At 50.7% G+C, this 24,453-nt stretch overlaps 1 protein-coding gene across 2 annotated transcripts; it reads right to left on the bottom strand.

Moving 5' to 3' along the window:
- Positions 1 to 3,455: 3,455 nt before the first annotated feature.
- Positions 3,456 to 22,495, bottom strand: Bpifb2 (BPI fold containing family B, member 2). Of its 2 annotated transcripts, none has more exons than XM_087651074.1 (16): positions 22,067 to 22,157; positions 21,232 to 21,365; positions 18,658 to 18,751; positions 17,058 to 17,177; positions 15,984 to 16,130; positions 14,585 to 14,645; positions 13,812 to 13,872; positions 9,513 to 9,604; positions 9,135 to 9,323; positions 8,884 to 8,937; positions 8,198 to 8,368; positions 7,608 to 7,675; positions 7,456 to 7,501; positions 6,774 to 6,837; positions 6,368 to 6,444; positions 3,456 to 3,744 (listed from the first exon to the last, which is right to left on the bottom strand). In XM_087651074.1, exons 2-16 carry the CDS (start codon positions 21,338 to 21,340, stop codon positions 3,703 to 3,705), a joined length of 1,395 nt encoding a protein of 464 aa, XP_087507200.1. In that variant the 5' UTR covers positions 21,341 to 21,365; positions 22,067 to 22,157; the 3' UTR covers positions 3,456 to 3,702.
- Positions 22,496 to 24,453: the final 1,958 nt, after the last annotated feature.

Below are 24,453 nucleotides of genomic sequence, written 5' to 3'. Positions count from 1 at the left end.
GTCCCCAGCTTCACTTTGTTCTCCCAGAGCTCCTGGGAAGGCTTATCCTGGGGACACTCCAAGGGTCTCTGTTTTTGATGAACAATCCAGAAAGCTAATGATGTCTGGTGTTTTCCTATCCCCTGCTCAGAAAGCACACAGTCTGGAACTTGCAGGAACCAGTGTGCCCAGGAGACCTTCTGAAGTCATGGAAGGGTTGACACAAGGCAAGCACCAGCTCCAGGAAGCCTGACCAGGCTCCACCTTGATCTTCAAGGCACAGAAGGCATTTCTCTGTCCCTACCACGCAGAGGCCAGAAGGCTCACAGTCTCCTGAGCACATGAACCACCCACTGGCCTTTAGCCAGCCTGGGTACTTGGGAAGGAGTCAGGGGAAGGACAGCAGTGTGGGAAGGCACAAGAAGGGGTTAAGGGATCTAAAGTCCAGTCCCAGCCTCTGCCCTCCCAAGTCATGCTACCCTGGCAGCTCTCTTACTGCCTGAGCTGCCAATTTCTCCAGCCTAAGGAACTTCATGATTCAGAGAGTGATAAGGGACTGTCTCTTGGTCAGTTCAGCTGGGCCATCCACTCCACGAGTCAGAACTACCCAGTGTGGTAGGCACTTTAGCAATCTCTCCCATTTTACAGATAGAGAAACAGGTCAAGCCATTTGTCCAAAATCACACAGCAAGTAAGTGGCCTGGCTAGAGGATCCCTCTTTATTCAGGAGCTCCAGAACCCAGCCAAGCATCCAAGACACACCCACGGATGCCTGCCTACCTTCCTGACACCCCTTCACTGTGTTCTCTGCCAGGACCTTTCCAACTTGTCCCATTGATGCTCCAAATCCAGCCACCCTTTTCCAGTCAGTGAGGTTTCCTCCTCCAGGGAACCTTCCTGTACTTTCCCTCTCCCCTCTGTCAGACTTCTGAGACTCAGCCTCATCTTTCTTTCCCTCAGACCCTAAAGGACCCAGCAAGGGTGATTCAAGCCCAGCAGCTTCTCTTTGACCCCAAATGGCTCCCAAACATGTCTCTAGCACGGACATGTACAAGCAGTTCACCCCCTGTAACTTATTATGGCTGCGTGCCAAACTCTGAGAAGGGTCACGGTGGAGGACCAAGTGTGAAAGAAGTCCCTGCTATCTAGTCTGTCTACTCCAATAGCTGTGATCTGCAGTTGAACGATATCACAGTGACATGTCTTTCCACACAGACACTAAACACACCTCTCCTCCACCCCACATGTAACCCATCCACTCTAAAGGCCACCACATGGGGCCAGTGCCCAGATTCTCTGTAACTATGGATGGAGGGATGGATGGATGGGAGGGTGGATAGGTGGGTGGGTGGGTGGATGGATGGATGGATGAATGGATGGATGGATCGATCGATCGATCGATCGATCGATAGGAGGATGGATGGATGGATGGGTAGGTGGATGGATGGGTATATGGATGGGTAGGTGGAAGGATGGATGGATGGATGGATGGATGGATGGATGGATGGATGGATACAGGTGAATGAATGGGTGGGTGAGTGGATGGATAGATGGATGGACGGATGGGTAGGTGGATGGATGGGTATATGGATGGGTAGGTGGAAGGATGGATGGATGGATGGATGGATGGATGGATGGATGGATGGATGGATGGATGGATGGATGGGTGGATGGATGGGTAGGTGGAAGGATGGATGGATGGATGGATGGATGGATGGATGGATGGATACAGGTGAATGAATGGGTGGGTGAGTGGATGGATGGATGGATGGGTGGGTGGATGGTCAAATGGATGTATAAATTTAAGAATTGATAGGTGGATAGATTAACTGATAGTTGTAATAATAGGTGGATTGGGCTGGTGGGGTGGAACAACCTTTAATGCCATCACTTGGAAAGGGAAGGCAAGAGGAAGCTTATCAATTCAGTGCCAATCTGGACTAAATATTATAGTAAGACCCTGCCCTAAAACAACAAAATACAGGTGGCTGGGTGGGTGGGTGGCTGGAAGAAATGATGAATAAATGAGAGGGTAGAGGGAATGATAGGCCATTGGGCGGATCCTGCATGTTGAGTTTACAGTCTTTCTCTGTGGCATTAACTTCCTTAAGTCCTTGGGCTGTGTTATGGCTTGAGTGTGAACTCTCTTAATGTTCTTTCAACAACCACTGGCTCTTGTGTTTGAACACTTGTCCCTGACTGATGCTGTTTCAAAGGGTATGGTACCTTTGGGTCACGGTCTCCACTGGGAGCATGCCTTTAAAGTTATGCCTGTTGGGGTGAGCTCTCTGTTCCCTTCCAGCCAGCACCATGTAAAGAAATAACAGCCCCAGACTTCTGTCACAACAGGAGCTGCTCCTGTTGCCATGCCTCCCCTGCCAAGATGGGGGAGTTCTCTGAAACCTGAAAGAGAATCAAACTCTCTTCCCATAAGTGGCTTTTGTCACATCTTTCCTCACAGTGAGGAGAAAAGCCACCAACACAGGTTGTTTCTTGGACTTTTGTCTCTCCAAACCTTCAACCACCCAATTAGGGTATAACCTACCCAGTAAATATAGAATTGATAAGTTAATCAACCCCACCCCTCAATAAAAGGCATGGTTCCCCGGGTGAAATCACAAGTAAGGATGCTGTAGCCTGACCTTTTAGCTCTTTCACCTCCATGACTCCACTCACCGTCAAGATGGAGCTGAGTCCAGCCACTCCCTGCTGCCCTTGAGACTACAGATAACCTTGGAAGAGGTGGATGGATGGGGTAGCACCATCCTGTCCCAAGGTTTTGCTGGCTTACGTTAAAAATCCAGGCACCTTCTACTTCCCCTGAGAAAACACACAGAACATGAGCCCTGTGTTCAGCCAGGAAGGAATCTGAGGCTTAGAGATTAGCCTGTCGGGGGAGAGGATCACAAGGCCCTTGCTCTGCCCAGCTCGTGCTGCAGGGAGTCACTGGGTCACGGAAGCTCTCCCGTGAACAGGAATTAGACAGGTGCCTGAGACCAGAGCCCAGAATCGGGTCCTGCTTCCTAGAACAAAAAGCTCACTCGTGAAAGGATGGAAAGGGTGCCTGAAAAGACTGGGAACTCGCCACTTGAAATTTTGGAAGCAGGGACAAAAATGGGCATAGGGGATGCTGGTAGATGGAGGACGACCCGGGCATGTTCTTCAAATGCTACAAAGATTACAACTGGGGATCTGTCCAGCTCTGGGACTCTGGGTGTTCCCCTCCTCACTGGGAGGGGAGAAGAAGGCACAGTGTCTGAACAGTCATGCACTCCTCATAACCCTCAACTCATCCTTGTCACTCTCCAGGGTCCTCTTTCAGAACAGGACCTTCCTAGACAAGGAGGTGAGAGGTGACAGGCATGGTAAGCAGAAAGAGGCCCCTGTGCTCCTCCTCTGGAGTAGCTTGGGTGGCTCTGAGAGTAGCCAAGACCCACAGGCTGTACACAGAGAGCGAGCCTCGGTTACACAGTCAGTTGAGAGTTGCAGCTCAAGAGAAGACATTTAATGCTGAAGGAAGCAGGTCTGCACAGCTTACATCCAGTAGCCTCCTCACCAGGAGGGGGCACTAGAAGAAGAGAGGAAGCAAGAGAGGGACCCAGTGTCCAGCAAAGATCAAGTAGGCCGGGCAGACTGTCTGGGTTACTGCTGATGACTCCATGTGGCTCTCCCAGGCTTGAGGAAAAAGCCCCTTGAGCAGCTTGCTCTTCTCATGGTTCTGACTCAGCGCTGGTAGGAAAGTCCACTGGATACCACCACGTAGCCCTGGAAGACCAAAAAGGTACAGGCAAACTCAAAGGTTTATGGGGAACCTCTGACTGCCCCTTCAGCCTGTTTTTAGCTAGTCTTCTCATCAGGAGAGGCCATAACCTCACTGACTCTCAGTCTCCTGCTCTGTCCTAAGTAGCAGCACAAACCTCATAAGGCTATGGAGGAAGGCAACAAGAGTCCTCAAGAGTCAGGCCAGCCACCTCCTGTAGCCAGGCAGGAACCCCAGTGGAGCCATAGAGACACCAACCCACCCACAAGACTTTTGACCCAAAATGTATCCTGTCTACCAGAAATACAGGCTCAGGGAATGGAACAGATACTGAGAGAATGGCAACCAATAACGAGCCCAACTTGAGGCCCATCCCATGGGCAAGCACCAATCCCTGACACTATTAATGCTACTCTGTGATGCTTGCAGACAGGAGTCTAGCATGGCTGTTCTCTGAGAGACTCCAGCAGCTGACCCAGCAGATGCAGACACCCCCAGCCCAACAGTGGATGGAGCATGGGGACTCATGGAGGAATAGGAGGGAGGATTGTGGACCCTAAGGGGATAGGAACTGCACAGGAAGACCAACAGAATCAACTAACCTGGACCTTTGGGGCTCTCAGATCTGAACTACCAACCAAAGAACATACATGGGCTAGACCTAGGCCTCTCCGCACGTATGTAGCAGATGTGCAGCTTGGTCTTCATGTGGGTCTAAACAACTGGAGCGGGGGCTGTCCCAAAAGCTCTTGTCTGTACGTGGGACATGTTCTTCCAGCTGGGCTGTCTTGTCTGGCCTCAGTGGGAGAGGAAGCGCCTAGCCTCGCAGAGACTTGAAGTGCCAGGGTGGGGAGATATGGGGGAGCTGCTCAGAGGAGAAGGTGAGGGGATGGGGGAAGGATTGTGGGAGGGGTAACTGGGAGGGATGTAAAGTGAATAAGTAAAAACTAAAATTAAATTAAAAAGAAAAGAGCCAGGCCAGCGTGTGACCAGCACATGCTTCACACTCCAGGCCTGGCCCATGCCACTGCCATTTCCTGACTGGGAGTGTGGAATCACTCTCCCTAACAGAGACAGGCACTCCAGGGCCTCCCATATTTTCCACCCTGCACTACTGAAATGAACACTCCTAAGGGCCGCTCCCCATTCCTCCCTCATCGGTCTGTCCATCCAACCATTCATTATCAAACCTCAACTGAGCCTCCGCCATACACCCTACAATAGACCATGAGGAGTCAGTAAAGAACAAGTGACACCCAGTACCCATCCAGGGGTAGCTCAAAGTCAAGGGTCAGTGGTCCTGTATAGCAACCACTAACCTCCTGTGGCTAACACATTTTTTTAATTAGGAGAGGGGAGAAGAGGCCTTGAACTAGCCTCAAACTCCCTGGTAGCCGAGGGTGACCTTGAATTTCTGATCCTTTTGCTTCCATCTCCCAAGTTCTAGGGCTGCAAGCATGTACCACCATAGTCAACTAAGTTTTAAAAAAGAAAAAGAAAAAACAAACTCGGGCCTTCACTTGCAGAGTCCCATTTCAACAGCCCCGTGTGCCAAGTGACAGCGTTGGACAAAGCTGCTTCCAGTCTCTGCACAGAGCTCCATCGTGTTGGGCTATTGCGGGATGTGTTTTGTGACAATTCCCATCAACAGTTCTGACCACTCCATGGTTTGACTGTCCCCCTTTTTACCCCTTTTTTTCATGTCTATGTGTGTGCAGTGTGTACACTCATTGCCTGCATTCACATTCACGTCTGTGTGTGCGGTGTGCAGTCATTGCGTGCATTCGCATTCACATCTGTGGAGGCTGGGCAGACATCTGATGTCTTCCTCATTGCTCTCTGCCTTATTTACCAGAGCAGGGCGAACCTGGAGCTCACATGTGAGTCCAGCCAGCTTACCCTAGAGATCCCCTATCTCTGCTTTCTGGGTGCTGGGTTTTCAGGTGAACCATCAGACCTGACCAGTGTGAACACTAGGACTATAGGGTGTTCATAACTTGCACAACAAGAACTTATCTACTGAGCCGACTCCTCAGACCCTAGTCTGTCATCTTCATGAGAGTGGATCATCAGAATATTAAGGCCACCATTCTTAAAGAGCTAGGGTAAGCATCCTCCCTGGACAGACGCTGACAAGCACCACTTTGGACCTGGATTCCATTTTCTGTCCTGAGCTCAACCTGTTTAGGGAATTTTCTCTGAGTTCCCTGGGTGAGACAGAAAGAGATCATGGGGTGTCATCCTGACTGTGTCGGGATGAATTCTATGCTGGGCCTATGACTCCAGACTCAGAGACAATAATCACAGATGGTTCAGAAAGCTGCCAAGTTCACCCACTCAGTGGCAGAGTTGTCTGCCGGGCTGTAAGGAACCTCCCTACCATTCACCTTAGTCACCAAGGGGCCAGGCCCATCTCAGGACACAAGAACATGAACCAGTTGAAGAACTGAGGTGTGAGTGTGATGAGGAACAGAGAGCCCCTCCCAGCAGGGTCTCTCAAGTCCTAACTCCTCTATCTCAATACCGTTAAGTTTTGGTGTGTAATCTTGGAAGACGCAGGGTGAGATCCCGAAGGGTTGACCCTTCCTCCCCTATTAAGAGGCTCCCTGGCCACTCAAAGGTTCTTACCTCACGGACCAAGACCTCAGAGTGGACATAATGGAGATTGAGCACACTGGGGAGGACAATCCCCATGCCCAGGAGAGCTGCAGAGAGACAGAAGGGTCCATGTTAGCCAGAAGTAAAAGTTCCACCTACAGCCAGCTCTGTGCTGGCAGCTCAGGAACACTATAGGATCTAGAGTATGAGGCCGGATCATCCTCATCCTATGGAAGGGAAACTGAAATGAGATCAGGAGCTTTGAGAAGACCACGTATTGGCTACATGGATATGTACCAAGAAGCAAAGGCAGCCGGACCCCAAAGACCACTGCCTTAACCTTTGAGCCTGGAAGGGCTTGGGGACATAGACAAGCATAGAGGGTGTGGGCTCAAGGGGGCATCAGAGGGGCCAAGCAGTCGAGAGCAGAACTCACCATTGAGGTGATCCAGCAGGGGCTTCTGGAATACAGTGCTTATGAGTGTGTGTACTTGATCCATCTGCAGCCACGGCCAAGGGTTGGGGTGGAGGTGGGGGTGGAGGGAGCAGCCGTTGGAGAAGACCAAGAGAAAGCAGTTAAACATACAGATGGGCAGACATCGGGGAAAGGAGGGAGGGTGTATCTCCCACAACAGCTGAGCCCCAATCAAATCCCCAACTAGGTCAGCCTTGGGGGTCAAGCAGCCCAGGGAGCTCTAGCCTTCAGATCAAAGTGGCCAACAGTAGGGCTGCCCAATAGACTGCCTAATGACAGGTGGCAGTTAGGCTGGCAAGCTGACACCAGGTAGAGGGCTTGGGTGTACTAACTCACATCCCATGGATTCGTGGGGACAAAAGAGCATTACATGGTGGCAGGAGCCTGACAACGTGACATGATGAAGGACTAGCCAGTGCCAACTGTCCCACTGACCAGTGAGCTCTGGCTGTGGGCTAGGCTGAGTCAATCAGCTGCCCACAGGCATAGAGACAGGCAAGGAGGTGAGGACAGACAGAGAGCCGGTAGGTCCCTGTCCTCGGGCTTCCCAGGGAAGCCCAGTTATGGCAGCACGGAGGTATGTGTCATTCTCACGCTTCCACATCCATCCTCAAGGCCTAAGGCAGCCCAGCGTCCCACTCACATCAACGGAGCCCACATTGGAGGTGGCCACAGAGAGCTGGAATCCCCTGAAAGAAAAGCAGGGACAGGCTCAGGTTGGGCCAGCTTCCCTGGAGGTTTTCATCGCTGAATCTGAGAGCATGCTGAGGCTGCTGGATCAGAAGGCCCACTCACCCCAGCATAGATGTGCTCCCCCGAAGCTTTGCCTTGGACACGGAGAGCTGAAGGTCCAGGTTCACCATCTGTATGTCGTGAGGTGAGCAAATGAGAAGGAAGGAAGGCCATGGAGCTGCCCGCCTCTCCCCCACCAGGGGGGCGTCTGTCCCTCCCCCACTGAGGCAAACCATGTGTGTTCATGGAGCTCACTGAGACCTGCACTTTACGAGGAACAAGAGTGTAAAGGTGACAGGTGGGGGCCCGTCCCTGGGAACCTTCCAGAAGTAATGAGAGACAGGAGCTTTTCCAGAAAGTGGAGGCTGACACAAAGACAGAGTACTGGGGACCTTCTTACACAGGGTGGCCCCAGAAGGCTGCTCTGAGCAAGGCTTCAACTCTTAAGCTAAGAACTGAAAGTGAAGCAGCAGCAGCTGTGCCAAAAGCAGAGGGAGAGGGCCTTAGGCAGAAGGCTCCACCCGTGCCAAGGTCCTGGGGCAGAAAGTTCAGGAGATAGGTGTGAATTAAACAAAGGGACACAGCACAGAAGCATGCGAGGTCTCAAGGAGCGTCACCCCAACCCAACCAGTCCCGCCTGGCCTGCCGCTCACCACGTCCAGGGAGAAGAGGAACTGCAAGGCTAAGTTTGGGGGTGCAGCGAAGACCTCCACAAAGGGCTGCAGGTGCAGAGTGGAGTTGCTGGTGTGGAGGGTGACCACAGGTGTGGCGCCAAGCTGCACCTTGAGTACCACTGGTGTAGGCTCAGGGAACAGGTGAGCCACCTGAGACATCAAAAGGGAAGAGGGTAGTGCGGGCTCTACATGCTACAGTCTTCCGTGTTGGCTGTTAATAAGCCATCACCCTCTAGTTGCAACTAAGCTCAGAGGTGGGTCTAAGCCCAGGCCTCTGGGTCAGACTTGAGCTCCTCAGAGGGGACGCCTGAGCTGCTGTTTTGTTTGACTTTAAGGCAAGATCTTGCTATACCACCCAGGTTGGCTTTGGACTGGTGATTTTCCCACCTCCCAGGTCCTGGGATTACAGGTGTGTGCTGACTCTAAGCTAAATATTACAGGCAGGGAGAGAACAGGAAAAAGAGAAATGGCTCAGTAGGCTATAGGTGAATGTGGCTAACTGACATGGACAGAGGGAAGAGGGTTAAATGGCAGGGTGCTGACACCACCATCACCACCTCCTACTTCCCGCCCCTCAAGCATCGTGCTTGGGGTAAATGGAGCCCATGGGACTCCCACCCTGATCCCTGAGCCTCTGGTCTACAATGAACAGAAACGTCACCTACCTCAGGGATGAGCTGGCCCAGCACGGAGGTGTTCAGAGGATTGTTCTTGGAATTCTGAAATCAGCCCCCATCATGGCAGAGTTTGAGGCAGTTTCACAGGCAAGGCCACCGCTTGGCCTCATGGGTAGGGTTCCTTACCCACGGGTTCCTTCCAACAGCCATCCTGTAGCCCCCACTCTAGCTGCCCACTGCCCATGATTCTACATCTACAGAATGACCCCAGGGCACTCTGCCACAAGACCAGCCCTCACCAGCTTTCCTGTGATGTCCAGGTTGAGCGAACCAGCCTTCTGAAGCATCAGGAGGGCACAGTCAAACAGGTGCTGGGACAGCCCCACAGTTGCCATGGCTTCTTCATCACCCGAAGGCCATGGCAACACAAAGGGGTGAGCATCATGCAGAGGCAGGAGGATGGGCTTGCCAAGCAGGAAGAGAATAGCCTGGACAGAGGCAGGAGCAGGGCATCAGGAACCGAGGGCCTGTAACAGACCCAGGACTCCAGTGCACCAGCCTGCAGTGAAGGCTTAGGCTACCCACCTAGAATATCTACCACCCTTCACCCTCTACCTTCTTAGGACCCTTCCAGGATGCCAGCGATGCCAGCACAAGGCTGACCGGGAGGTACTTACTCTGATATTTAGGGAGATATAGTTACTGGTGATGGTGGGCATGCTGGTCATGGAGTAGCGGATCTGGGACTCAGGGCCAACAGGACTGAGGCCTTCACGAAAACAGAAAAGCATTGAGCACCAGTCCCTCGCTAGACCACCAAAGTTACTGACAACTTTTCTCAGTCAGAACCAGGTCACAAAAAACATCACAAGCCCAGTGAGCCGTCCTCAAAGGCACGCGCCAGAATCCACCTATTTATCGGAACAGACACAATTCCAACAGGTATATTTGCTGACGTTCCAAACCAGTGAAAGACTATTGACCCCAAAGTACAGAAGGGAAAAGCTCAATCCAGGCACAAGTACCATCTAATGGGGGCAAGAAGGGCACACAGGAAAACAGGAGAGTTCCCACTGATCAGTCAGACAAGTAGCTTCCACCGTCTCTCTCTCTCTCCATCATCACAGATTTCTCCAAGTTATTTCCCACACATGTGCACACACAGGCCGGCTCATTCTTGCCCCAGACAGCACACACAGGTCACTGTGCTCCCAAAACTACACCTAACCACATGTGTCCTTCAGAAACTAAAATGCCAGAGCAAGGAATGGCAGCTCTAACTTCATACAGAGCCTCAAGGCAGTTATCAGAGATGCAGAGCACAGAGCCCTGGGGTGTGAGTCTACTCTCGGTCAGAGTCCTCTGCTTGGGAAGATTACAAAGGTAGGCAACACATGCCCAGAGATGGCTGCAGACATGGCAGGCCAGAAGGCCTCTAAGAGAGAGCCTAGCTCAAGCCACAGCCCCACCCTCAAAGCCCTCGATGGCCCAGGGGTTTTTAATCATTTTATTTTTTATATTTATAAGTGGTTTTGCCTGCTTGTATGTCTGTATACCATGTGTGTGCCTCGTGCCCGTAGAGGACAGAAAAAGGTGTTGTGTTTAGTTCCCTAGAACTGAAGCATCAGTTGTACATGTGTGTGCCATATAGGTGCTGGGAATCAAACCCAGGTCCCCTAGAAGATCAGTCAGTCCTCACTGCTGAGCCATTCCACTAGCCTCAGTGGCCCAGGTTTTCAGGAATATAGTTATGTGTATGGATATACATATATTTTGCATATCTATTCATATATGTTTATATACCCATTATAAAATATCAATTCTGGGTATGTATTATGTGCTGTGTATAGTTTTGTTATATTTAGGTATATAACTATATATTTTATATTTTATATGAAAATATGCATGTATTAAAATGTGCAAAGACATATTGGTAAGTATGTAAGTATAAATCTCTCTTCAGCTTTTTGTTTCATCTGGATTTAATTTCATTTTTTCTAATATTTTGAAGGTTTTTTGTTGCGATAGCAGACAGTGTGGTTCCCTTCCTTGTCTACAAGTGGGTCTCACAGTTTGGAGGCGAGTGGAAGGAGCAACAAGAAGGGATTTGGAGACCAGAAGACTGCCCTGCCTTTGTCAACACTCAGAGAACTGGACACCAAAAAGGTCTAATTACTGCATGTTTTTAAAAATGAATAGAACATAAAGGTCCTGTGGATATTTAGGAAATGAAAGTATAGCCCAGGAGCCCAGGTGTGCTTCTTTTTCAATATTTTCTTATACCACAGTAAAAGACATTTTTGTTACACAGCCTTCTGGAAACGTGACTAGCTGATCCACCCCTTTGAGTTGTTTTGATGTTGTGGTTGGTTGGGGTTTTTTTTTTGTTGTTGTTGTTGTTGTTGTTGTCGTCGTCGTCGTTGTTGTTTTTCAAGACAGAGTTTTTCTGTATAGCCATGGCTGTCCTGGAACCTGGACACTGCTCTGTAGACCAGGCTGGCCTTGAACTCACAGAAATCCACCTGCCTCTGCCTCCTGAGTGTTGGGATTAAAGCCATGTGCCACCACCACCAAGCTGAGCTGTGCTTTTTAATAGTCTCTAAATATTTGAGGTGATGGGTATATTAATGACTTTGCTTTAAATATTCCATCTACAAATTAGGGCCTCACTTTATATACTGTAATCACATACAATCCCATATCGCTGACTTACAATACACATCTTTTTCAATCCAATAGAGAATTCATGGCTTCTCCCACTGGGCACTCTAGGCGTGCAAACCTCATGTCATCCTCCCTCAGGGCTGGCCCCTTAGAACCCCTTTAGTACATGTTTTTAATTCACCAAATACAAGGCAAGGGCTGGTCTTTGGAATAAACACAAACACAGGGCACCTTGCTGAAAGCAAGCCCACTGAAGGAGAGGAAGAGCACACCCTCGCCTGTTAATCCTGTCAGACCCCAGGCCCTGAACACAGGCTGCTTCACAACACCAACACGTGTGAGAGCTGGGACTTCTCATCCCTGATTTCTGGGTGGAGTTGTGCGGCTCATGGAGATGAGCAACTTCCCTAAGGCCATGCAGCATGGGAGCAGTGTGACTATACTATCCAATGTGTGCCCTTTAAGTCCAGTCCAGGTGCCTCAACTTCTTACCGCCTCCAATTGAAGGTGATATGGAGGTTAGGTGGAGAGGAGAAATCAAGGAGGCAAGAGGACTCCAAACTGGCCAGAGTAGCGGATGGATGTCCGAGAAGGAAAAAGCAGCCTGGGCTCGGCCACCTCGGAGGACGTAGCTCTAAGCAATGCTTTCCCATTACAACCCAAGTGGATGACAGCACAGCCTGTCTATCTTCCAAAGAACCCACTGCAGGTAAAGTTAGTCCTGCCCTGTGTCCCTTGACTAGCCCGAGCCTCTGGATCCTCTGATCATCCCCAACCTTCACACTGTCCCTGCTTTATCAACTGAGCATCTTCTCAGCAGCTCAGACAAGGTCACAGTGTCATGGAAAGGACGCCAGAGTCAGGGCAAAGCTGGTGGCCCCAAACAGATGAAGCTTTGAAATAGTGAATGAGGAAAGTGCTGACGCCCTTGGCAAGCCTTGGCTGAGTGGGTTCTGTGAAGGAAAAGGTCGTGCAGGATTTGAAGCAAATAAGATGTCCCTGGGTCAGCATGTAATGCCTTCTGCTATTAGCCTTTAACTACTGGTGTCTGTGGCTAAGGTGGGACAGTCCTACTACTACTATCTAGCCTTCAGATCCTACCACAGCTTGTCTAGGAAGCCACAGAGATACCTTCCAATGGCCTCAGACAGTAGTGCAGGTCACTGTGAGGACCGTGAGGAACACTGGGATGTGATCCATAACAGTTTGAATTTTCACTCAGCTCCTTGTACCCCAAGGCATTTCCATCCAGCTTCAAAAAGTGAAAGACTGGCCCAACTGTTCACACGGTTCAGCTCATCAAGAGCAACTCTTCTTCTTCTTCTTCTTCTTCTTCTTCTTCTTCTTCTTCTTCTTCTTCTTCTTCTTCTTCTTCTTCTTCTTCTTCTTCTTCTTCTTCTTCCTCTTCTTCTTCTTCTTCTTCTTCTTCTTCCTCTTCTTTCTCTTCTTCTTTTTCTTCTTCCTCCTCCTCCTCTTTTTTCTCCTCTTCTTCCTCTTCTTCCTCTTCTTTTTCTTCCTCCTCCTCTTTTTTCTCCTCTTCTTCCTCTTCTTCCTCTTCATTCTTTCTCCCCTTCTACTCCTTTTCCTCCTTTGTCTTTCTTTTTTCTTCTCTTCCTCTTTCTCCTTCTCTTCCTCCTCCCCACCTCCTTCTTTCATTGTCAACGCTTAGAAGGCAGAACTAACCATCATGTAGTCCCCAGGGAGATGGGCACGAGGGCTGTAGAACGAGCATCCAAGTACCAAGTAGAAGGCATACACCTTCATACCCACGAGCTGCCTCATGATAGCCAAGGCAAGCCTTAGGCCCAATGCCTCCAGACACACACACACACACACACACACACACACACACACACACACACACACACCTCACCTCATCAGCCATTCTGTGATGGTGCAGGAAGGTCTCCCCGACTCGGAGGATCTGCCCCCTAAAACACTGAGACTTTAACAGTTGGAACAGCTCTAGATCCTAATAGTCAATGGGGCTTAGTTTCTCCAACAGTAATGCTCACTGATTACCCATTTGGTTTTATTTTAATTTTTGGCAATTGGTAGATTCTAGAACCAAAGAGTTGGTTCTGGAATCTGGAAGTTGCCAGATTCTGTGAATAGCCATGTGTTTTGGAGAATCCTGGGTCAGTGGCCTTACCAGGGGCCTCCTTTTTCTCAGATTGATTGAAAAGAGAGAACTGCTTAGAATCAGAAGCCAGCAATGAAGACCACACCATCTTCAGGTGCAGGGAGGCATTTTTGAAGGTTCTTGGGGACCGATGGCCCAGCCCACCCTCACCCTGGGTTCCAGGTCTTACCGATTAAAGTGCCCAAGTGAACATTGAGGTCCTGGACCAGGCCATAGACATGTAAGCACAGCTGTGGCAAAAGAAAGGGAGCTGTAGTGAGGACCATTTAGAGGTGTGGGTGAGGAACCGCAGGTCTGTAGGTCCTTGTCATCGCCCCTCAGAGGCCTCCCAGGCTGCATCTCCAAGTCTGGGAACCCTTCCTTTTCCTCCTTGAAGTAACTGGCTTTCCACCCCTCTTGTCATGCTGAGGAGGCAAGAGAAGCTGCCAACAGCTGGACAGGAGCAGGCCAGGGATGCTCAGAGCCTGTGAATAGTGCCATCACCTCTGGGGTAGCAAGGACACACCCTAGGTAGATACTACTCCTGACACTGCCCATTATGGATGGGCTGAGTGAGGCTGGGGAAGAAGAACCTAATCCCTTGCAGTGGGGCTCAAGGCCTATGGGTATCGTATTTCGCCAAGTTAGCTGCATGCAATGATCAGACCTACAATTTCAGCCATGGCAACTTACTAGCTCAGCAGTCCCCAGTTTTAAATTCCTCTCACCCAGGGCTGGCCTGTCCACTACACAGCCTGAGGGGAGGATGCCGAGGTCACCATCACATACTCGGATGCACACATATACGAGCATGCACAGGACACGCATGTACACGTACATGCCTTGAAGCACATGCACACATAATGCACATCAAGATACAACGCCCCCTCCCCCAGGGCCTGAGGCCCCACTGCTCATGTCTCAGGCCTTCCAAGGTAAGCCATCTACCAGAAGCCCCCTTACCTTGTTGTTCAGGTCAGCTCTGATGTGCTCCTGCACCAGGTCCAGCAGCTCCTGGGAGGTACTGTGGAAGAGGCACAGAAAGTGTCTGAGTTCCCTGGGCATGGATCTTGGCTGAACCACACAGAGAGCTGGGGCAGACGTCTCTATCCTCAGTCAGCTGTCCAGAGATGCTCACCTGAGTTCATGCCATGCTCCAAGCAGTTAGAACAGTGGTACCCACAACCCCACAGAGGAGGAGCATGAGCCTCAGAGAAAGGGATCCTTCCTCTCAAAGTTTGGAAGCAGCCAAAATAGTGATAACTGAGGCCAGGCTCAGGAGAGACAGAAGACAGACATTAAGCCTTGCAAAAGCCCTTTGTGGCCAGGTCCTCAGCCAGTTGGCCCAAGGGTTAGTCAGGTGGGTGGGAGTGGGGAGTAGAGCTGGGATCCCAGGTCTACCTGTCACTTTGGCTCCAGTGCCTGTGATGCTTTGAAGAGCATCTGCTTAGCTCTGGACCTCAGTTTCCCCTCTGAACAAGGCACGGGTTTGTATGCTGGTATTTCTCAACAGTGGCTCAGAGGAACCGGTGGCTGTTTGGTTTGACCTCAGCCACAGCCCACTTTACTCTTAGAGGAAAAGATCTTTCTGTGTGTTTATATCACCTGGTTCCCTTCTGCAGCCAGGAAGGACCCAGCATGGGTGGAGTTCTGTGCGTGAGTCTGCTGCTCTCTGGGGAAAAGGTCAAGCTTTGTGGGACTGATGCAGTTCTTTTAGGGCTTCCCAGTGTTCGGCCACCTCAGAGTGAAAGATCCTAAGGAAAATTCGGGCATAATGGTGGGTGGGAAGAGAGTCCCAAGCCATGGGATGGTGAGGTCATCTGCCTTGAGTCGCCTGTACTTTGGACCTCCATTTATTTCCTGTGGCATGGGGATCCTTACCCAGCCCTGGTCAGACAATGTGGATCTCATGGAGATGACTCCTTTGAAGATCCGAGAGTGGCATCCACGTAACAGCTGAAGGCGGGAGTTGCTGTTAGCCTGAGATGCTGACTTGAACAGCCACCTGTCACTCAAAGCTTGGCTGGTCCCACCCTACCTCCAAAACCTGTACTGTCCACCTCTGTAGGGAGGTGTGGCCTGCAAGGGCCCTGACAGCCAGGCTGATTGGTTTCATACCATCCAGGAGACTGGTAGTAACTGGCTAGTGTGTGCTGGTAATACAGGGAAGTAACCAAGAGGCAGGCATCGGGCAAACTCCTGGTCTTCTCTGAGCTTCACTGTGCTAAATCACAGAACATATGTAAGGATGGAGTCTTCTCAGCTGTGGCCATTGGATGAAGATTTGAGTAAGGAACTCAAGGAACGATGCCACAGCCTTGACACCAAGAATCCCCGAGAGCCAGTGCTCCCAGAAACCCACCTGTTACTGCCATCCAGCATGCTAGCTGGACTGAAGATCGAAGAGCAGGTGGGGACACTGAGCACAAGGGTCCCAATAGAGTCCCGGGCCACGTGCACATCAGCCATCAAGTCTACAGGCAACACCAGCTCCATGGGCTCTGGGACACTGCAGGAAGACAGACCTGAGCCCATTCTGGTGTATAAAGACTGCATAGATCCCCCAGCCTGGGTCACCCCTCCAGTGCTCCACACTAAGGGTCACAGCACAGCAGATAGGTATGACTCGTGGCTCCCGTGACAGGGCTCTGGGCCAGATACTGACAAGACTGAGCCTCAGCTCTCCCATCTGTGAAATGGACAGGAAACTGGCAGTGCCTGCTTCACAGCACTGTGCTGAACTCTCCAAGATCTCATTTTGTGAGAACACCACAGAGAGCACCCCTAACACATCTAAGTGCTGGGGGGTTCACATTACAGTGCCACGGGGCACTCATACCATCACAACACAGAGGTTACTCACTCGTACCATTACAGAGCCAGGGAGCACTCATTATATCACAGCACTTAGGAGCACCCTAACATCACAGCAGTGAGGAGCACCCTAACATCACAGCACTAAGGAGCACTCATCATCAAAGCACTGAAGAGCAGCCTAATCTCACAATGCTCGGGCAAAACAATAAAGACAAAGGATCCCTTGAAATGTCAATGCATAACTTTGGCATTAAATGCAGTTACACAGAAGCTGCCTGGAGCAGAGAAATGATGCTGCTAACACAATTTATTGAGCACCTCCTCTGTACTTTGCACTGTGGAAGAGGCCAAACACCACAATTAAAGCACCAAACCTGTTCAGTGAAACCCTCACAGCCACCTGCAAGATTCATCTCAAGTCTGATGAAGAAGCAGGACACATCTCCACCAGGTGCACAGATACTAAGGACTAAGATCTCCAGGGTTCTCTTCTGTCTCACCCCACCCCCACCCCCAAGGATGGCACGGGCCATGGAGATAGCATTAGCCCTCTCCCCTTGCTCTCCCTGGAAGAGACCCTGAAACTCCTGCCCCAACCCCCACAAAAAGATTCACTCACCGAAAGACTTTGATCGTGAAATTAGCTGCCGCTGATAAATGTACCCCAAAACCAGCAAGGAACTTCAAGTGAAAGAAGGGCACATGGACGTCCAGGATCTGGACCCTGTGGGGTTGGAATCTGAGGGACAAGGGAACTCCCATCAAGCACAGAACCAGCTCCAGGGAGACCCCCTGAGCCAACCCCACATGCTGATGTTATAAAGATAGACTTCCTGATAAGCTGACCATTGGCACCAGAGAGGTGATAAGCTCTCCAGCACAGGAGGTATGCAAGACATAGCGAGATGATTGTGTGTTTCTAACAGTTTCCGACTATACCCCTGTGAACATGAAGTCCAGGACAGAGACACTGAGGTCCCTGCAACTCAGAAGTCCCCAGAGTACTCTAGCCTTAGGTTCTATTATCACCTTTGACCCTCACCAACAGGAAGCCCCCTCCTTTCCGAGCTGCTGGGCATTCCCAGCAACTCCGTGACTTCCTTTTTGTGTAAGTGAAAGTCACTTTCTTCCTGCCTAGCAGTTGGCAGTGGTAGGGTTAGGACGATTCAGAGATCAGAAGAAGGCCCCACTTTCAAATGCCTCATTTAGGCTGGGGTGAAGTGTATCCATGACTGTTTCACCACACAGCCCAACTTTAAGCCTACTGCAGCAGGCCACAGCCTTCCTGGATATGCTTCTGATGGGTCCTCAGGCAACTTCCAGGAGCCTGGGTCCCTATCCAGTGCATAGTAAGGTCCCAGCCATTAACATACTAAAAATGGCACTCCTGAGGCTCTACCTTAGGAGCCTCACACTGGTGGTTCCAAGCTCCCTGTGTATTGACCTGTGCTCTGTTCTGGTGTCTTTAAGTTTTTTGTATTAGTTTCCAGCATTCAAGATGATAAGTTGAGTAGAGTATTTCAGGCCCTTGACTATGTTTCAGGGGCAGGAATACTGCAAGTTTAAGGGTAGCCTCAGCTATATAGCAAGACCTTGTCTCAAACAAAACAGGAACGAAAAAGAGAGAGAGAGAAAATTATAGTTAATAGATAGATAGGTAAGTAGATAGATTTGTTGATAGTTCAATAGACAGATTTCTTGAACACCCAAAACTCTTGCAATAGCCAGTTGGTATCTCGATAAGGATAGGCACAATGGCTATTGTGTTTGTGTTTGAGATGTCCCCACCCTTTTGGGTCTTAATGCATTAAGGGGCTGAGGATAAAACTGGGATTATCATTGTGTCTAAATTTGGTGTCAAGCATTTGGAGGAAGAAGCCAATACTCTTACCAGGTCTGGAAACCCCAGGGCCACAGTCTAAGCCCCTGAGAACAGAAACGTATGAACTAGCACAGGGTTACAGAGTGACCCCATTTGCCAAGTCTTCTTACAACCTTGAGTCTGGTGATGAGCCCTTCTGACCTAGAGAGGTTTCCTCACCTGTAGACCCATAGGCTCCTCTGATAGTCCAGAACACTGTGCCAGATGAGGCTCTCTTGGGATACTCATTTAGAACCCCCTTCCTAGTGAGCCGAAGCACTCACTCCTTGGCCAGCAAAACATTCTGGCTAGCAGCAGGAGGACTGGAGCACTCTCTCTGGGGGATGGGAGCACTCACCTGGTAGACTGAAGCACCTCACCACTTGGATCCATGAAATCAGAGATAGTGACCTGCAGGGCCCGCTGAAGAGGGGCTTTCCCAATGTCCGACACTGTGGGGGTCAGGGCAGGGTGAGGTCAAGTTCCTGGATCCACCAAGCATGAAGAACCCACCACCCACCACCCGCCCTGCCCTTCTGGTGGAGCACTCAGGTACCAGATGGGACAAGCGTGGGGTGGCACACAAGGAGACTGGCTGTATCATGCAAGCCCATGTAGCGTGCCCGATTCATCATGTTCTCCCTCCCACCCTTTCTTGACCCCATTCCTCCAATACAGTAAAATCCTTAGTCCTCTTGCAAGGCTTCATATGAGCACCAGTTGTCTCTAGAGCTTTCCCAAGTCACCAAGTTGAAGGAACCACTGACCGATCCTGGCTTCCAAAGAGGCACCCCCTGGGAGGAGTGGGGGACAACCTCACCCTGATCGCATGTACTCAGGCTCTGGATGCAAATCCCAGCTCTACTGATCCCTGCCTGCACGGCTGTTGCATGCCACATTTTCCCCATTGCTACATTGTGCACTGACTACAATGCTCATCTCTTGGGGCCACCGTCAATGCTCCTCATGCTGGTGCTGTGGGCCATTACACTCGCAGTGGCTGTCCTCACACAGTGCTCCAGGTATGCCGGGAGCTATTTTGAGCACTTTCTTCTACTCTTAGGCCCAGTTTGCAGGGAGGCAGGGAGGTGAGGACATGTGGTGTGGACATAGGAGCCTGGCTCAGAACCTGATGACTGTCCCCTCACCTTTCTAGTAGGCCCTGGCTATTAAAAGACAATGGGGGAGAGAGAGAGAGAGAGAGAGAGAGAGAGAGAGAGAGAGAGAGAGAGAGAGAGAGAGAGAGTCAAGGGTTCTAGAAAGAAGTGTGAGATTAAGGCTAGGACTTAGCTCAGACTCAGTAGCATAATGAAATCTCTTTGATCCCGTCTGAGCCTCAGTTTCTCCAAGCAAGGAGTAGAAAGGTCATGGCCTCCATGCTCACGATGCCCACCCCAGCCTGGATGAGCTGAGACTCATACTTGAGCTGCGGACTCCATTCACAGTGCTCCCTGGCACAGGGCCTGCACTCTGGGGCTCACAGGGTAATGTGGAGAGGGCTCCATGAGGAGCCGCCCATGCCAGGCTTGGAAGCACCGTGGGCTGCAAAGGTTTCTTGCCAGGTTTCCACCCATTGAGAACAAACACAGGCAGATGAGCCAGGGAAGTTTGGGGACAAAGAAGCCGTACACAGAACAAGCAGAGGGCAGGACAGACACCCCAACCTCAGGTCCGTGTCCCAGGCATCCATTCCTGCTGTGTGTGAGTCATCCTGTCACGGATCACTGACCACTTTCCTTGTCTGTCCATCTGCCCGGATGCAAGGTCCGAGAGAATTGTGTGAGTGCCCTGGGAGAAGCTGCTGCTGGCTCACAGCTTCGTGCTCTGGCCATTAAAGTCCCTTCTCTGGTCTGCATGGAGTCCCTCACACTCTAATCAATTGGATCTGGTCTTTATGGAAGCATTTCCAGACCCCACTTTGTTGGAATCCCAAAAGTTTTCTTAGGGCGACTGGTGGGAAATAAAGTTATCTGTGCTGGGATATTTGACCTTTGTGACTTTGTCCTTCCCTGTGGGCCTCAGTTTCCTCAGGGTGCCTTTTCCCATGGGAGAGGGTAGGACTTGAAAGCACCTAGAAGAAAAGCCACAAGGAAGAGACCTGTGTCCCCCTTCTCCAACTCCCATATCTCCAACACCAACCACTACCTCCCTGAATGGCTGACCCCTGCAGAGATCCAACTTCAGAATGCTCCTGCCTTACCGCACTCGCCATGCTTCTCCTGGGTTCATGTGTGAGCACAGACACCACACATGTTCATGTATGCATTTGAGGTACACACAACACCTACGTACACACATTCAGACATATGCCACAAGCACAGGCCCTCTGACAGCGCTCAAATCACATCTCCCTGACACTCCAAATTCATAAGAACTCACAGTTATAAAGTCAGCCACTCAAGTTAACTGACCTAGGTCCAGAGACAGGCACATGCCTGTAATACCAGCAATCAGGGAGGCTGGGGCAGGAGGACTGAGAGTTCAAGGCTAGCCTGGGCTACTTAAGAAGACTCTGTCTCACAATTTTTTCTCTAATGTTTAAAAATAAGTCTTGATTTTTTTTTGTTTTTTGGTTTTGTTGTTTTTAAGCGTATGCCCACACAAGACACAAGAGCAGAGCTGTGTGCACACAATTGCACTTCCGTACCAATCGCCAAATCGCCACACACTTCCTAATTAGCTGCTGAGCAGAAGGACACAGTGGCACTTACAAACCCAGGTCCTCTGCTGGTACACACCTGTAATACTAGTATCACAAGTTCCAGGACAGGATTCAGCTCAGTGGAGGAGCACTTGCCCAGCATGCACCAGGCTCTAGGTCCCATGCCAAGCACCACAAAAATAAAAACTATACAGGCCCTTTGAGATATTTGGGTTCATTCAGACCCAGCTCCCACCAACACACTGGGTGGCAAGTTGGCAGGCCTCTTACCATAATCCAGTGCTGCCTTGTTGAGCCGGACCACAATGACAGGCAAGGAGACAGTGACCACGGCCTGTAGCAGCAGCAGCAGCAGGCCTAGACTGCACGCCCCAGCCATGGCTGCCCAGTCACTGTGCCAGGATCTGTGGGCCAGGGTTGGGACATGCATCAGAGAGCTTGACCGGAATGTCCATCCCATCCCTGGGCATTCATGTCTTATGCCAGCCTATGCCCCTGTCGAGGGATGGTCAGAGCCCTGCTCCAAACCTCGAACACATGTAAGTTGCATTTCTGTGTTGGGAATCACTTGCTTTGTAATTGTAAACCATGAAAGAGTCTGAACTTAGCCAAGACCTGCACCGCTTTAAGCAGATACAGCCTTTCCTGAATTGGCACAGCAGACAGAGATGGGGGAGGAGGGTTGGGGAGCAAGACCCAAGCAGTCCCTGACTCAGTCTTAGCAACCTACAGTCTAGTCACCTAGAGTCAAGTGTCCAGTCCATTCTGCCAGACTACCCTGGTGTTCAGCTGTCTAGATCTCAACAGGGAGGACTCATGGCAACTCCCATCTGTGTGCCAATGAAGAGTGGCCTGACAGTGTCCTGGCTTCCCCCAGACCAGACCAGCCTAATGGTAATGTGTACCCGGCCCTGAGAGAGGGGGGGTCTCACCCCCATGGCAGGAATGCAGAGCCTGTGCTCTGTCCAATGGCAGAAGCCCACCAATATGGCACTTGCCAGTGTTCCCTGGAAAGCCAGGGACAGGTGGAGCCTGTTATAAGGGAGTAGCTGGAGATGGCATCCCCAGGGCCTGAGGGAGAAGTAGCTACAAAGCTCATTCCTACCTCAGAGGTTCAGAAGGCGGTGGACGCTCGGGCTGGAGGACAAGTCCGCAGGCTGCTTTATGAGGCTCCCCCACTGCAGCCTGCAGACTGTGAGGCAGAAGCCAGGGAGCGGCAGTTTGCTTGTGGTTGCAAGTGTTTTCCCTGCAAACATGACCTTGTCAAGTGCCTCCATTCTCCTGGGGGATGAGTCTGCCACGTACACAAGCATGGCTGCCAACTGCTGAGAGACCCTGCAACTGGGCCATTTCCACTCAAATATCTGTAGCTGTCTGGAAGGAGAACTCTTTCCAGGAGAGTTCTCTCACCACACCATCCAGGCCCAGCCAAGATCCAAGGTCAAGGGGTGCCCAAGGGCAGGAGGATAGCCTTGTGTCTCCAAGCTCTTCTAGAAACATAGCTCTTTAAGTAAGGGCAGGAGGCTATCTGAGCCCTGATCCCCAACTCCGAGCCCTGATCTTGATCACACACACTGAGCCTTCACTCAAAAGGAAGCAGAAGACAGTGTGGTGGCCCCAGTGTTCTCTGTCACACCCAGGGCTCTCCAAACTCACATCTGTCACAGTAGTAGTAGCCCATCCTGTGTGAGAGGAAAGATGACATGTATGTGAACATGAGATTGCAAATGCACCATTATATATGCACACACATGAGGTCATAGGGACTGGTATCAAAGTGACATGGGTGTCTGAGGGTGTGTAGGTGGCATGGCACAGTGACATCTTGGTTAATGATGTCACTCCTTGGGCACAGGCACGAAGAGTTCTGTGAACAGGTATGTTGGGCTATTGAGTGAAAGGGACCATGAGTCTAGGATAGTGATTGGAGGTGCCTGTGTGTATGTGAATTCAATGGGTGGCTTTCTGGGGTAGGGTGTCATGCACATGAACTCACATGTGTATACACATATGCACAAGAGGCAATGGCTGGGGGATGTTCTCCTACTCTAGAGACCCATATGACCCCACCAGCCCAAATACCAGGCTCTGAGCCCAGACCAACCTGGGACTGGTACCGGAGAGGTCTGGTACCTATGGAGTTAACAGGCTGCAGACACCATCAAGTGTTCCTGGAATAGCCCTGCCTCTGAGCCAATGCCCCCAACCCTGATCTCAGAGGCAAAAAGAACGAGGCATCCATGGTTGCTAACACCCCACTCTTGGCATCGGTTTGCCCACCGTCGCCCAAGACCAGGGCCTTTTGCACTCATCACACACAGTGAAGAGACATACAAATATTGACCAATGTTTGCTTTCGACATGAACACTTCCTCTTCTTCAGTGCGTCCAGCACAAGGGACGCTTGGTTAACATCCAGGTGAAACAAAGGGAGTCTTCACCAGCACCTTCTCCAGAACCTTCACCAGCACCTTCTCCAGAACCTGAGCTTCTGAGCAGCAACAGCAAGCCCTGTCGCCCAAGCTCTTCCTGTATGCAAGGTACTCTGCCAACTGCCCCAGGAGGGGAGCCTTCCACTCAACCCTACGCCCTGTGCTGGGACATAGTGAATGCTAATAACATTGAGTAAATGAACTATTAGAAAGCCTTGTAAGAATTACTGTCAGGATTTGAGTTTCCCCTTCACTGAGCCTTTTCAGATGGTGACAAATCACCACACAGTGAGAAACTCAAAGACTCATCATCTTTCTTCTTTCTCTTTTTTAAATATAGGGTCTCATTTATAGAACAGGCTAGCCTCCAATTTGCTAAGTAGACAGGGATGACCTTGAACTTCTGATCATCCTGCCTCCACACTTAACAAGCTCTGGGAGTCCAGGTACACATCCCATTTTGTTAAACAGTGAGGGGTAGAACCCAGGGCTTCATGGATGCCAAGCAAGCAGTGTATTGACTGAACTTCATTCCCTACCCCGCAAATACGCAGCTCTGGAGGTCAGAAGTTTAAACAAGTCTTACTAGGAGAGAATCACTAAGTTGCTGTCAGAGCTGTTGTCCTGTGCTAAGACTTCAAGGGAGGGCCATTTCTCCCAACCAGCAGGATTGGAATGTGAGTTTCTTATTCTGACATGTCCAACCTGTGAGGACCCTATGATATAGCCCTGAGCCTGCTGGGTAATCTAGCCTATTCTCCCCATCTCAAGGTCATCCGGCCAGCAGTCTTAGTGTCACCCACTAGTTCCAGCTTTCCTACACCATGCAACTTAACAGATCCATATGGTCAGGTTGTAGCCATCAGGCCACTATGGGGACCGGGGATGCCATTCCCCATGGGTCCTTAGCCTGCAGTCCTGAGCCAAGGCCACCAAGGAGTAAAAGTGAATTCTTCTCAGCTCACAACTGGAGAGGTCAGGCTGTCTTCAGGCAAGGATGGGGAGCGGGGGAGAGGGAGTGGAACCTAACCAGACATTTCCACTATAGTACTTTTTTTCC

This window comes from Rattus norvegicus, chromosome 3 (genome assembly GCF_021556685.1).
Source record: "Rattus norvegicus strain SHRSP/BbbUtx chromosome 3, alternate assembly SHRSP_T2T, whole genome shotgun sequence".
Classification (NCBI taxonomy): Eukaryota; Metazoa; Chordata; class Mammalia; order Rodentia; family Muridae; genus Rattus; species Rattus norvegicus.
The sequence above is the reverse complement of the archived record's forward strand: the minus strand, read 5'-3'. Positions and strand labels throughout refer to the sequence as shown.

Excerpts from the sequence above, each read along its gene's own strand:
- Bpifb2 (XM_087651074.1), bottom strand. The coding sequence starts at position 21,340 with ATGGCTGGGGCGTGCAGTCTAGGCCTGCTGCTGCTGCTGCTACAGGCC. Across the intron at positions 8,369-8,883 it reads TGGGCCAGCTCATCCCTGAG|GTGGCTCACCTGTTCCCTGA; the intron begins GTAGGTGACGTT and ends TTGATGTCTCAG. Across the intron at positions 7,676-8,197 it reads TCCTCTTCTCCCTGGACGTG|ATGGTGAACCTGGACCTTCA; the intron begins GTGAGCGGCAGG and ends CACGACATACAG.